The 13,822-nt window shown below is 42.6% G+C and overlaps 1 protein-coding gene across 1 annotated transcript; it reads right to left on the bottom strand.

Moving 5' to 3' along the window:
* Positions 1–74: 74 nt before the first annotated feature.
* Positions 75–12,941, bottom strand: idh3a (isocitrate dehydrogenase (NAD(+)) 3 catalytic subunit alpha). Its single transcript, XM_022252539.2, has 11 exons — positions 12,845–12,941; positions 11,362–11,409; positions 9,747–9,830; positions 8,857–9,029; positions 7,768–7,897; positions 7,176–7,309; positions 6,261–6,363; positions 5,103–5,167; positions 4,076–4,160; positions 3,695–3,847; positions 75–3,266 (listed from the first exon to the last, which is right to left on the bottom strand). The coding sequence occupies exons 1-11, from the start codon at positions 12,893–12,895 to the stop codon at positions 3,192–3,194; spliced, it is 1,101 nt and encodes a 366-aa protein (XP_022108231.2). The 5' UTR covers positions 12,896–12,941; the 3' UTR covers positions 75–3,191.
* Between the last annotated feature and the right edge of the window lie 881 nt (positions 12,942–13,822).

Raw genomic sequence — 13,822 nt, forward strand, 5'->3', positions numbered from 1 at the left:
CATCTTTGTTGGTCTTTGAATAAGCATGCATCCATTTTTTGGCCCAAAGGAAACAGTGACTTACTCAAAAGCTCTTGCAAACTATCAGCATTATGCAGCTTTCAAACATTTAATATGAACATTCCAGAAAATAGTCATTGCAATCGCACGTCATTCCCGACAAGGAAGATCATGGATGTGATTCACACTCCTTGCAAAGAAACCTCTTTGTAAAAAAAAATTACAAAATAAAATGCATGAAATAACATGAGATTATGAACGTTCAAACTCACAAATAAAACTGTTACGCCCCAACTACTGTCTGTCCCAACTGCAGATGGGATGGTACCAAACCACAGGACTGGCCAAATTATAGCACTAAGTGCTAGTGTGTGCTATAGCGTATGCCAACATCTTTTCATTGATACCAGCGACTCCTGCTTGCAGAAACTACATGTAGTTTTTGTGTCATGGACAAAATGCCAGGTCGGCGCGTTATGGAGGAATTGCCAAGTGTGAGAGACAAACTAGGAGGTTAAGAAAATTTCCTCAGAAATTTGCCGGCCATCATTTGGGCCGGCTAAACTTCGGCATTGTAGATAGGGCCATCCCAACCATAGTTGGGACAGATACTATAGTTGGGGCATACTAATCAAATCATGGCAGAGAGTGGCCAATTTCAAGCAGCGACGAAGCTTAGAAATTTGTTCAGCACAGAAAACTCTGCTTACCGGTAGCCACAAATGCTAAGCGTCGTGTATCGCGACACCATCCGCTCGCGTTATCCTTGCAGAAAAATTTGCCAAAAGCTGCCTGCTTTCTGCATACATGCTGCATCTGGATGGAATTGGGCCCTGCTCTGGAGCAGATTGCCCATGCAATAGGTCACTTTGCTCTCAAATGGCAAAAAAACAAAAAAAAAAAAACAAGTAGGTAAGCCAACAACTATTATCTGTCAGCCATTGTGCAAGAGAAAGCACTGAGCTGTTCCTGAAGCCAAGTTGAAATTTCAATCAATGAGTTGAGGCTGTCTGAGATAAACGGCTGTCAGATGTCACGCTAACTAGAGCACGTTCAATGCATGCCAGTCGCCATATGGCGTTACTGATTGGGCCTCTATTGCAAGCCTGTGGCCGATTCAAAACCATTAACAATACACTTGTTTCGTTCTGGATCTTACTCTTTCCGGATCAGGCTGAGGCAACTGCAAATGAACAATAGACTTGAACGACACAAAGAAATCACTTCACCCTGTGATACCGCAATACTGCGAAGTCATAAAAAGCTTTCAACATTAACTCTCTGGGCACTTACTGCCCCGAAATGAAAGCGTTTAATCAATGAAACTTGTAAGCCTCTCTGGACACTCTGCTCTTATAGAAATATTCATTTCTGTGTGCGTTTCAAACTTTCACAAGTTCAAATGTTTGGTTCAAAGTTTTATAGCATCTGAGTTGTTAGAAGCCAACTTTTCAACATGTACAGAATACATGTGTGTTGTACTATACTGAACACTTGGGGAACACCACGGATAAACTGTACATGGCAAACTTTGCAACAATATAAAAGCTTTAACGTAAGTACCATTTCAAAACACTTTTAAACGATTAAAAATACTTATATCAATTCCAATATCAATATCTATTGCAACTTTGTAGTGATAAATTACGTTTAACTGTTTAAACTGACATTACAAACTAGTTCAAGTAAAAAAAGTTTAAATGACAAGGGCCCATACTGTGAATCATGGGTAACACCGGTGCAATGCAACATTTCAACCAGAAAGAGGGTAAACCTAAATTATAATGGTGTCGGGCTTTGTTTAAATGTATGCTTTCCTAAGGTTGCTGGACGGACCGTGCCCACCTCACTGCCTTAGAAAAGAGTGCATGTTATTAAACAGAGCATGTCGTTATGCTACAGGTCTGCTGCATGTATGAACATGTATTACATATCAATCCTTACACTTGAAACCTGCATCTTGTTTAGCTGTCCAGATGATGGCCAGATACATAGGGTCGTTTTCCAATACTCAACTTCGTCTCCGTCTCAGGCGGGCCTGAAGCGTTTAAATTACATTGGATTACTGTAATTTTTAGTTCTCTTGCATCTTATTGGATGTTTTGTGGCACTATTAGACTGATCACTGCGCTTACAGCTTCAAAGTCAGGTAGTAAAAAAACAGATGAAGCTTGAGACGGAGCCGAAGTTGAGTATTGGAAAACGGCCTAGGCTTGGAACATATTGCAAAACTTTATTTAAGTCAGAAGGGTAGATCAAATCTCCACACCATCATCTGGCCACTGTACAATTTTTTTACAAGACAGGTTGTTTTGTATATTTCCTTGTTTGCAAGGTTAGCCTCTCAGCGTTGCCTGGCAACAGGCAACTCTATTCAAAAAATGTGATTCAGTCGTGTTCAGAACTACGTGAAACAACAAGGTTTACAACAAGGTAAACGACAGTTTACTCAAAACGCTGGAGTCACTCTTGTGATGGGGTGGTACAGAGGCAGTTGTTTTCATGCCTGGTGTATGGGCTCCACAAGGTAAATCTCCCCCCCCCCACCCTTGACAAACAGGAGAAGCGACAACCGACACTTGAGCAGTGTTTGAGTGTGCTGCCCGCATCGACATGAGTGTACTCCCGAGTGTACAAAGAGGAGTATGATGCATGAGTGAGCAAGAGTACATGTACATGCTCGATCAGGCCAGGAGAATACTCGTGCATCGACAGTGAGGTCATGATCACGCTATGGGATCAGCGTAATGCACACGTAACCATTGTCTGACCCGTGAAGAGTAACATGTCCTCGTTAAGCAGTTTGTGTGGACTAAGCCATGTTCACACATGAATACCGCCCCCCCTTTCTGGAACACAGATTTAGAGGCATGAGTATTTTCACAGAGTTTTCTGAACTACTTGAACACAATGAGAGTCCATGCCAGGTGCGTGTAGGTAACGGACGAGCGTGGTTAAAAGTCCCCTCTTTAGTTCACAGTGGAGTCATGAAGGTAGCAACCTATTGTTTTTCTCACCAACACTTTGCAAAAAAGGAATTGTGTCTCTTTTTGGAGGGGGGAAATTAGTGACCAACAACTACTTGGGGGGGATCCATTCATTGCCTACATAACTGTCTAGAACTACCTGTGCGAATCCTGAGATGTGGGATACATTGTAGATACTGAAGGGGCAACTGAGCAAGCTCGTTATCAGGCTAGGTGATCGCAGATGGCTCTGGTGAATTCTGAACAGCTGGCCTTCCCACCCAAATCACCTGTTAGCACCTGTGAATAGGAAAAGCCAGTGATGACACCCAACATCAGATTACTGAAGCTGTGCTGTTGTCATCCTGTACCAATCCAAACACAGGGTCACATGAAAGTAAAGCGTAGTTTCCAGTGCTTCATTTTTTTTTTCTTTCAAGCACTAAACTTGAACTTTAATAATCGATGAAGAGGATAAGGAGCAAAGCGTTTGAAATCAACTGATAATGTCTTTCAAACAAGAATTGTAGTAAGAAACTGTAGATATCAATCCTAGGCTGGGTTTTGAGTCCAAGACTATGTTATTTTTCAGTAGCCTGTCCCATTCCGAAACCGCAACAGTTCAATGGCTCGGCGATTCCCAAATGTTATATCGCTGCACCTATCATATTATGTACATGTATGCTACATATATTTATGCAGCAAACATGTCAATACACAGCAGTTACCTTGCCCTCCTTGATGACGGCGAGGGCAGCAGACTCTATCTGGTCGGCTTGCTCAGTCAAACTCATGTGCCTGAGCATCATGACCGCGCTGAGGAGCAACGCCGTTGGGTTGGCCTTGTCCAGGCCGGCAATGTCTGGGGCAGTGCCGTGAACCTGTGGAACAATTGATCATTTTTTTTCCTTTAGAGTTTGTATGTTCTTTGATGGGAAGAGAGGTTTCAAGGGGGAAAAAAAGTGAAATGAGGAAAATAAAGCATGGCTCCTGATGCTGTTATAGGTACACTTCCGATTGTGCTATTGTGATATCACCAGGTCTCACACTTGCCGGTGGCAAAACGGTTTTCACTTTTGAAGGGGAACAGAATGTTCCTGAGCACTTACCGATTCAAAAATTGCCACCCCGCCAGCTCCAATATTGCCGCTTGGCGTTACGCCGAGTCCGCCCACCAAACCGGCGCATAAATCACTGCAGTGAAAGACAAATAAGCAAAGATCAGCACAAAACGTTCTGAGGAAAATAGAAAGAGAACGACTGGGATGGATGGCCATTTCATATCGAAACACTCCTCCTGTATGTGCAGCACAAGACAGGTGAACGAAAGTATTTTGGGACTTGCAAAAAAGCGATATTTTTTATTTCAATGCATGAATTTTGCCTCTCTGTGTCCAAAGCAATGAAAGGAAAATACAGTCAAACACCCATAATAAGAGCCCTGTTACCACAACATTGTGCTTATAACAAGATTAAACTCCTGTCCCAAATTTCTTTGTATTCTTCTTTGTTTTCCTGGACTGTGAATTCAAGGTCAAGGCTATAACAGGGTACCTTGTTAAGTCTCAAAGACCTTGTTAACCCCTTCGCGACGGATGACGGTAAGAGGCGCCGTAAAAATTGAGATCCTCGGCCAGCTTTTCAGCTATTATTCTCGGCCCACGCTCGAGCAAACACTGTGAAAGAAGGCAGACCCTGGCTCTTGTATATATGGTAATTGGTCTTTGTGCGTAGCCCAGAAATGAAAAGACCGATTTTGCATCATAATCACCAGCTTCACAATAGTCCCCACTTTGAAAAGAGGCAACGGGAATGTGGAAGCATGATTAGAGCCGCATGCCACCGAACAATCAGCCTTTTCACTGTGTAATTCAAAGCGTGCAGAGCACACAGGGCCACAAACCGAGAATTTGCGGATTGGCAGGTGGCCTTCGTGGCCAAGCGAGGCTGGAATTCTCGGAGTCGGCTTTCAGAAAAAAATTCGTGTCGTCAAGGGGTTAATAAAGTGTTTGACTGAATACACAAAAATGTGTATTGTCTGATTGAATTTATTCTGAGCTAACACAATCATCTACAAGCTAAAGTTTTATAGTTAGAAAGATTAAAACTTGGCGGTGGTGAAATAAAAGAGAGCACCTTAAGATATCCCCATAGAGATTGGGCATAACCAGCACGTCAAACTGAGTGGGATCCTGCACCATCTGTGGATGTAACAGTGACAAAGCAAAAGAGCTATGTGAAGCAGGCAATGAGGTAACATTAGTCTTCTGCAAAATGATCAAAGATAGGGGGGTCCTCTGAAGATGGAGGACAGAATCTGCCTGCCCTCCTCAACAATTTTCGCCAATATCGCCACAGTGCCTTCTTTCACGAGCCGAGCCTTTAGCAGTTCTTTCAGTAACTCTTTTAGTGAAAATGGACCATACCGTGTTTGCACAGTGCCCATTTTTCCGAGACAGGGCAGGCAAAAGTATACACTTTTCCACTGCTGTACTCAATGTACGTAGGCTGGCAAGCATGTACATGTAGCTTGAACTTCGAATGACCGTAACAACACCCACATGTCGGATTGAGTTGACATTTCCCATTTGTGCTGGTAAGGAATGTCTTTATATGCTTGCCATGTTAAAAAAATAAAATGGGCGTGGGAATTCTGAGTTTCTTGGGGTGGTCCAATTTAACCTGGCTGTTTTGGCCTTAAAATAACAGCAGATATGGGTCATTCCATGGGGTTGGGGCACAATTTGTATCGGTGTCAGTTGTCACATGGGTTCTGTAAAAATGAACAGCTATTTCCATGCACGTGGATTCCAAACTGCCATTGTAATACACCTTGCAAGGCTGACTACAGAGGTGTGTGTTATTTTTCAGAGTAAACGACCAACTCTGCAGGTCATGGCAGGTGGTAAAAGGCGGATGTACCGAGTGACACCATCACAACTTGTGTCCCAACCTCATGGAATGACCCATGTATCTGGTTAATTCAGAATGGCATTCTTAAGCTAAAAGCTTCAGCTATACGTGTAGGGTTTGCTATTCAAGGCAATATTAAATGCGTTCTTCACAAAAACAATTATTTCAAAGACTGTTTTCAACCAAGGCAGAAAATTGCTTCTCCAACATGAAACAATGGTCTGCACCACTGGAATCACTCAAAAAAAAAAGAGATCACCTGGTGTTCAGAAAATTTATCTTGTAAAACTACTAAAACTATTGCAATGAGTTGATTTCAAAGTTGGGCCTACAAATATTAGACAGAGTTACACACAACCTGTGAAAGGACTGAGTTCTTACATTGAGGCAGACTGTGTCTAGATACATCTCCCGGAATTTGACTTCCCTATGCTTCTCTGCTTCCTCTCGACAGCACTGGAGAAACAGACCATCGGACATCCTCCTGAACATGAAAGACACGATCTTTTGTCAGCATTCAAGTCACGTAAATCACTCACCGAAATCACAGCAAATCTCAACTCCTGTCTGAATCTTACAGTGAATCAGAAGTGCAGTAAAAGAATATCACACTAACACAACATGATTACACTCACATGATAAATATCACTTTAATCACACTCACATGACAACTATTGCACTCACATAAGTATCACACTCATATGGTAAGCATCCCACTCAAATGATAAGTATCACACTTACTTTAATCAGCCCCACACAATAGGTATCACGCTCACATAAGTATCACATTCATACAATAAGTATCACACTCACATATGTATCACACTCATTTTAAGTATCAAACTCACTTTAGTATCAGACCCACTCAATAGGTATCTCACTCACATGATAAATATCACAGTCACATGGTAAGTATCCCACTCGCACGATAAGAAAGATTTCAAACTTTGCACAGTGGAGGCTAAACAGACAAAAGTTTGTGGGTACACCATCTGGACTTAATCTCTTCTAGAAGTGTGGAGGTTCTGAGAAGAACTGGTGGGTAGGCATTCAACGCGTTCAGGGGACAAGTTCTTTTATTAGGAAAATTTGAACCAAGTTGTGGGGACTTTTTTGAGTCTCCACAACATTTTTAGTCCCAACAAAATAGGTGAAATGTTGAGTGTATGTCCCCACAAGTATGGTGCGAGACGAGTTTAACTGGTGAGTGTGATCTCATCGGTTCTTCTCGGCACCACACTTCTAAAAGGGATCAGTTCTGCATGGTGTACCCACAAACTTCTCTCTGACACTCACATGATGTTAGCCTTGTGGACTGCAGTGACCGTCTGCCTATTGTTGCTCTTGGCAAACTCGAAAGCAAACTCTGCTACTCGCCTGGAGGCTGGCTCGGTGATGAGTTTGATGCTCTGGACCACCCCGTCGACAATCTGTGTGATACACAGGGAGAGGCGGGTGGTAATGTGGAAATGCATCCCCAATGTGACACTGTAAGCTAATTAACCTATATGTTTTACTGATGACTCTCTATAAATACACGATTTAACTCTGTGGAATGGGGTGGCGATGGAGGTGGGGTGGGTACATGGTACAGGAATGATGGGTTACGGGGTGTGCTGAGGTGTAGGGCTGAGAGGTGGGAGAGAGTGTTGGGGGCAGTTGGAGGTTGCTATGAATGATACTCAAATACACTTGACAAGGTAGAGGAGAGCACAAATTTTAATTAAATAAAATGCTTCAAAAAAGTCCTAATTCCTGAAGTACAGTAGTTCATGATGTTATCATATTGCTGATTACCTGTTGCAATAAAATTTCAACAAATAGTTTGACCTTTTCTATGCCCAGTGGAACTCTGTTCTGCCGTCAACTGTCCAAGTAGTCTACTCACCATATGTTCAATACCACTGTATTCCCCTTCCGTGTTCTCGCGGATTGTCACCAAATCCACATTATCATATGGAGTCTTGTAACCTTCTATTGATTTGCAGGGTCTGACATTGGCGTAGAGACTGAACTCCCTGTGAAAATGACCATAATTACAAGGACTGTCTACGTGTTGCTCTGAATTAGTGTCACACAAACCAACCAACTTATCCAGACGCATGCACAAATTCCATACACTTTCAGAGTCGGCAATTTTACGTAACAGAGCCACAAACCCTCTATGGATGGACAGCCGAGGCTTGACCAGACAGATCCGCTTCAAACGAATCAAGTGTACTGAGTTGCAATTTCTAATGCATTAAAAGAATCTTACAGGCAACTTTCTCTAGCTTGCATCCTGACAGTTATCCAGACACCATCTTGAGTTTCTTTCTCCACGTTTAACCATAAAAAAGCTGGAGGAGCACGGTGCGAAGGGCACATCCCCCCACCCCGGACAGTTTCTTTGATATCGTCCACCTGAATATTGTTTGTGCTGAGACAGTAATGTCTCACAAATATTTTGACACTAATCTGGTGAAAATCGGAGATATCATTCTCAGGAAGTTTTACAAATTTGAATTTTCGAAGCAGCTCAGCTGAAACTGTGAACTTTTTCCCACAGACATGTGCTTAATACATGTGAGCCACAATGGCAAAATGACAAAATCTTGAGCGTGGGGGGCAAAATTTGGGTTCACCCCCAAAACAAAGGGCTCTTAAGGGGGTTATTAAGCTGTCCATTTGTTTTGAAGTAACTTCATAACAGGGTCTGCAGTAATGTTGCACACATATGGCGACTGTTTATTCTAAACAAGTAGTCATGATTGGTTTATAGTAATTAATAACAGTTTTATTATGGGGTGTGAGTGGCCACACACTAGTACATAAAAGCTGAAATTGGCTAGCAAAAACCTGAATTTTAAACAGTTCCAACAATTTTGAACAGATATGGTGCACAAAAATGCTGCAATTCAGAGTAAAAATATGAACCAAACAAAGCTGAAATCAGCTAAAAAGCTGAATTCTCACAGTCCTTGTTATGAGAACCTACTTGCGCAGAGCCAGGTTGAGGCTCATGTGACCCTTGCCGACAGGTGTGGCCAGGGGGCCCTTCAAGCCCAGCTTGGTTCGGCCCATGCTGTCGATGGCCTCGGGGGGAATCCTGGTCTTGCCGTCCGGACCGCGGACTGGCGTCACATCCACCGACTCCCAGACAACCGGAACCTGGTGGTGACAACAGGTAAAACCTCACTGCTTTTTAACCCTCCTTTGGTGGTAACAGTCACAGACTGTCAATTCCATTCACTTTCCCCTGCTACACTGACATACACAGGCTGGTCAACAATCAGATCACAACTGTGGTTATTATTCTGACCGGTCAAATTCCATCAAGAGGTGACTCACTGACAAAGCCGGCTTATCATCCACCGACAATCAAAGCATAGCTACAGTACATACAATGTATATTAAATTATATCAAAAGTCATAGCCAATCAATTCTGCTTTATGTAGGCAGGGAAATCAAACTGTTAAAAAAGAGTGGCATAGCTGGACTAATTTTGAAATAGCGGACAACTCTGTTCACTTGCATAGGAGGGCTACATCTCACCAACTGCATTCATAAACCTCGACCCCAAAAGGGCTGGGGAGGGCTAGACCTGTGTTGGGTACTAGAATATTCAATCGGCTATTGCAACAAAATCCTGCTGAAGTGTACAGTTCTTCTTATGTGCGCCAGGTGCCCAGACTGCACAGTTTCCACCAACATGTCTTTCCTTTGCCGGTAAGGGAAAGCTTGAAACTGGCACGGATAGGGCCAGGGAAGAGTGCTATGGGGATACCGTCTTGGCTGTGGGATGGGGCAGAGGGATTGCATATCCACCTACAAATCAGAGTGTCTTCAAATGGGTCTTTCTGGCAGGGCACATATTGATTACTCACTTGTGCAGCTGCAAATATTTGTTGAACAGAAGCTGATATTTCTGGCCCGATTCCATCTCCTGGAATTAGCGTAACAGTTGTTGGCTGAAAAAAAAAAAATGTATGTAAAAATTCCAGCTTCATTTTAATGGCTTGCCAAACATCAGAGGGTCAACATGCGTCATCGTGTTAACTGTGCTGTGCTGGATAATCCTCAGATGAAAACCCCAATTCCCTGCATCGGCACAGTGACTACACCAAACTCAAAGCACATAATGTATAAACGGCAGATGTGCTCCCAGACAACAGTTATCGAACATTTTGGTTGTTCTCCAACATGCATAAGGCCCACACCTCATTTGCCTTGGAAATAAAAAAGTTACGATGTCGTGATGTCGTTGAACTTGTAGCTTGAACTTTCTTCTCTTAAGCCATGTTCCCATTGGACTTTTTTGGGTTGACTTACCACGACTTTCCTGTGGAATTGCAAAATTAAATCCAACGGGGACACACGGTAAACTAACGTCCCTGTCAACTTACTGCGATCACGATGTAAAACTAACAGTGTCCAAGTGCCCAGGGAAGAAAAAGCCCAATGGAAATAGGCCTTTAGCAAAATAAAATTCTCAAGACACCTGTCATTCTTAGCTTAGCATGACCAGAAAAATAGTAATAACTTGTTTTTTCAATTTTTAAATTAGCCTTTATGTTTGGTGTTTAAGAAATGATTCTCATGGTACATGTATATCAGTCATTACTGTCCCCAATTGGCAAATATTTACCAATTTTGGCTATAACCTTGGGTAAATGGCAAGAAAAAAATATAACATTCGGCACTGCAGAAAAGCTAGGTGGATCCAACACTGTGGGTCTAGCTGAAAAACTGGTTAGTATCAAAACGCTGTGACTTTAAGTCACATATACAGCGTTTCAAACTTGTTAGCGTCTATTCTATTGCACCGATATCTGGAGAAATGGGAAACAGAAATCCAACCAGATTGTAAAGAATGGATCTCAGACTTCAGTTCTATTAAAAGAAAATCTTCCAGGGGTGTGAATCTACCCAAAAAAAATACAAAGGAGACATCTACATGTATGGAATAGGGTTTGATTGAAAAATAAATAAACAGGAAAGAGAATTGGAAACGTTGTGGTACATCGCAAGCTCAAACCTGGATTCACGTGCTTGCTGGGCAGTGTACACTTCTGCAGCACCATGATGGCCTAGTGCAATCTGCAATCTTATATGCCATAGACTGGCAATGCCGTAACTATAGAATTCGGACACTGTGCTATGGATTCCTTGGAATGCTGTGTTCACTTACATACCCGCTGATCAGTACCCTTCTCAAATGTACTGCAGGGTGGGCATTGCTGCGTTCAATCATGAAGCCTACTGACTGAAATGGGGAAAACAATTCCCTTGCCAGCCAACGATCCTTCTTCCAAAGATCTCTACAAATCTCTTACAAGCCCAATTGCAAAGCCCATCGTAGTCAGGTACCACACGGGGTACACTTAAATGTACATGTATTTATTGATAATATCATTTAGACAGTCCGTTTTGCTGAGCAAATACAAACACCTGTACAGTGAATGCAATTCAGATTTTTATTTTTATCTCATTTGATTTTACCTCTTGTGAAAAGTGCCTTCTTCCAACAAGCCGTCTGATACTTGGTGCCTGAAGGGTACACGTAATAACGAAAACCAACAAACATCTGGTTAGCAGTAAATAAGTTCAGAACAGTAACATGTACATGTATGTTGATGAGTGTGACAAATAGTTGCTTAATGAACTCGGTCAATCATGTTTGGAGGGGCGCATTTGATTGGGCAGCAGAGGAGTAGGCCTACATGTACCTCTGAGGTCACAAGCCCAACATTACTTTGCCTTTGACACCTGAAAAGTCAGTAGCCTCAGCCAACTTTACGAGGTGAATTTGCCAAGTCTTTGTCATTATTTTGCGTGGCCTTCTGACAGCCTCTGGTACCAAGCCCCACCCAGCCTATCTCGGATTCTGTAGGGGTTGGGATGTTATTTTCTTTTAAGTTTAGAGGAAAGGTAAGGGGTCAAGTGGCGAATGAGGAAAGTGACTGTAAAACCAAAAACGAAGTAGCAATGTCAAATGGTAGGGGAAATTTCCCCAGGGAAATTTTTCAAGCCTAGGAAGGCTAGGATGGACAGATCACACAAAGATCAACTGCACCCAACACATCCTAGACCTACTTTTTTTTTGAGTAGCTCCTAAATTCTAAGGAAGGTCCTGGGCCTACTTGATGGGCCCGCAAGGGGAGAGTGGGTTCTTTCCTCACTTTGCACCAATGAGCCCCCGGCTAAAGTCCCAGCTTGGCCCAAGCTTTAAGCGCATTTGGTTTCCAGTCCATATTTGCTCTCGCAGGATTTCTCCAGATACTCCGGTTTCCTCCTGCCTCTAAAACTGGACCTTCTTCCCAATTCCATAAAGTGATGCTGATTAATAAGTGTATAGGCCTAACTTGTCAGTTACTGGCACAAATAGCCTGAGTAGCTGAAAGCGCTATTAAAACAAAACAACAACAACATGGGGCCCACAACTTCGCAAGGCACCAAAACCACTAGTCTCAACAGAAGACTTGTATCAGTGCTTGACGAGTCAATAACGACTGAGCTCCATTTGAGGCACAGAACGCTTGAGCAGTCCCATAGCTGGTCGAGTTGTCTCAACGGTTGGTTGACATCCATCACAGTTGAGCATGTTGAGTTCCCCGGGGTCGGGTTGGTTGGTCAAATTGCCCAAGCCCCCCTACCGACCATCCCACTATCATGACTATCGCCACCCACCGTACTCCCGACGACAAACAACACAGATCTAGGGTGTAACAACTACTGGCAGTGACGCTAAGCCTAGGCCTAACGTTATTTGTCATGCTTAAGTTGTGAACTTGTGTGTCATGTATAATGTTTGTAGGCTAGCTGACCAGCTGACCATGCTAACTTAAAAGTGTTCTGATGATTTGGGGAATATTCTCAAATTACTGTAAAGTTACTCCGGTCACACTGTCTGACTTAAGAAATAATAAGACTCGTTAACAATCCCACACACTCCAAATTGTCACCGAAATCTTTGATTCCTTACCGCACATCTCCATATAGGCCCACAACTTGCACTGAGCGTGCGAAGCGCCATCTTGAAATTGAATGAATGCAAAAAAAATGACCAAGTAGAGTTGTTCCCAGTCCTTCCATCATCCTTTTTCGCGCTCCCATCAATGAACTCCCAAGCCGGCGAGGGCGGGCCCGCCCCATGAAGAATTTGTCCAAAAGTGACAGCTAATAAAATGTTAGATTATAGTGGATAAAACTGGAGCTTGTGGATGTTACGCACTGGATAAATTGGAGTTTTAAAACAAACTAGTTTTCTTCTCTTACTTTTTTCCCCGCCATTCGTGGTGTTCACGGTATCTTTATGTAAAAATTACGGAAGCGTATGAGGGCCATGTGCAAAACACCTATTCAAATTGGTATCTCCCCACGACGAGATCGTAACTCGATCGCCACTGCGAGATGAAACTTTTAACAATGTTACTGGTTTGGGTCCTTTTACATTTCCATGAGAAGTCAAGACCAACCCCACTTTATTTGTTGCATGGGAAATGGCAAATTTATAAAAGACTAATGAAGACAAGCCAACATGTGCATAATAAAATCCTCCCTAACAATGCTTTTTGTTCAATCAAATTGACTTTGTTTTCATATTCGAGGTCTATATCTGGCCAGTGCAAGAAAGGTTTAGGTATCATGAACCCAACCCAACGTAACATTTGTCACATAAAATTATTCAAAAATATAATTTCACTTGTGGGTGCAATAAATCATTGATGGATTGTTCATTAATATAACCATGGATGATATAACTCACTATCTTCAGGCAAACTTGAATTCTCAATTCTGATTGGTCGATCCATGGCAACAAACAGTGTGATATATAACTGTATTACACGGTTCATATCAACAGATTGTATAAGCCACGCGACTTCTTGGTATACATGCACGGGACACAGACGCACTACATTATTCTGTGTTCCACTCGCACGCGTGTGATAACACAAAACTG

Source organism: Acanthaster planci, linkage group LG05, assembly GCF_054643075.1.
Source record: "Acanthaster planci isolate LZ-2023a linkage group LG05, COTS_SCS, whole genome shotgun sequence".
NCBI lineage: Eukaryota > Metazoa > Echinodermata > Asteroidea > Valvatida > Acanthasteridae > Acanthaster > Acanthaster planci.

Coding starts and splice junctions, on each gene's coding strand:
- idh3a (XM_022252539.2), bottom strand. CDS start 12,895: ATGGCGCTTCGCACGCTCAGTGCAAGTTGTGGGCCTATATGGAGATGT. Junction 6,364..7,175: donor GTCCACAAGGCTAACATCAT/GTGAGTGTCAGA, acceptor TTTCATGTTCAG/GAGGATGTCCGATGGTCTGT. Junction 3,267..3,694: donor CCGTCATCAAGGAGGGCAAG/GTAACTGCTGTG, acceptor TCCTATTCACAG/GTGCTAACAGGTGATTTGGG.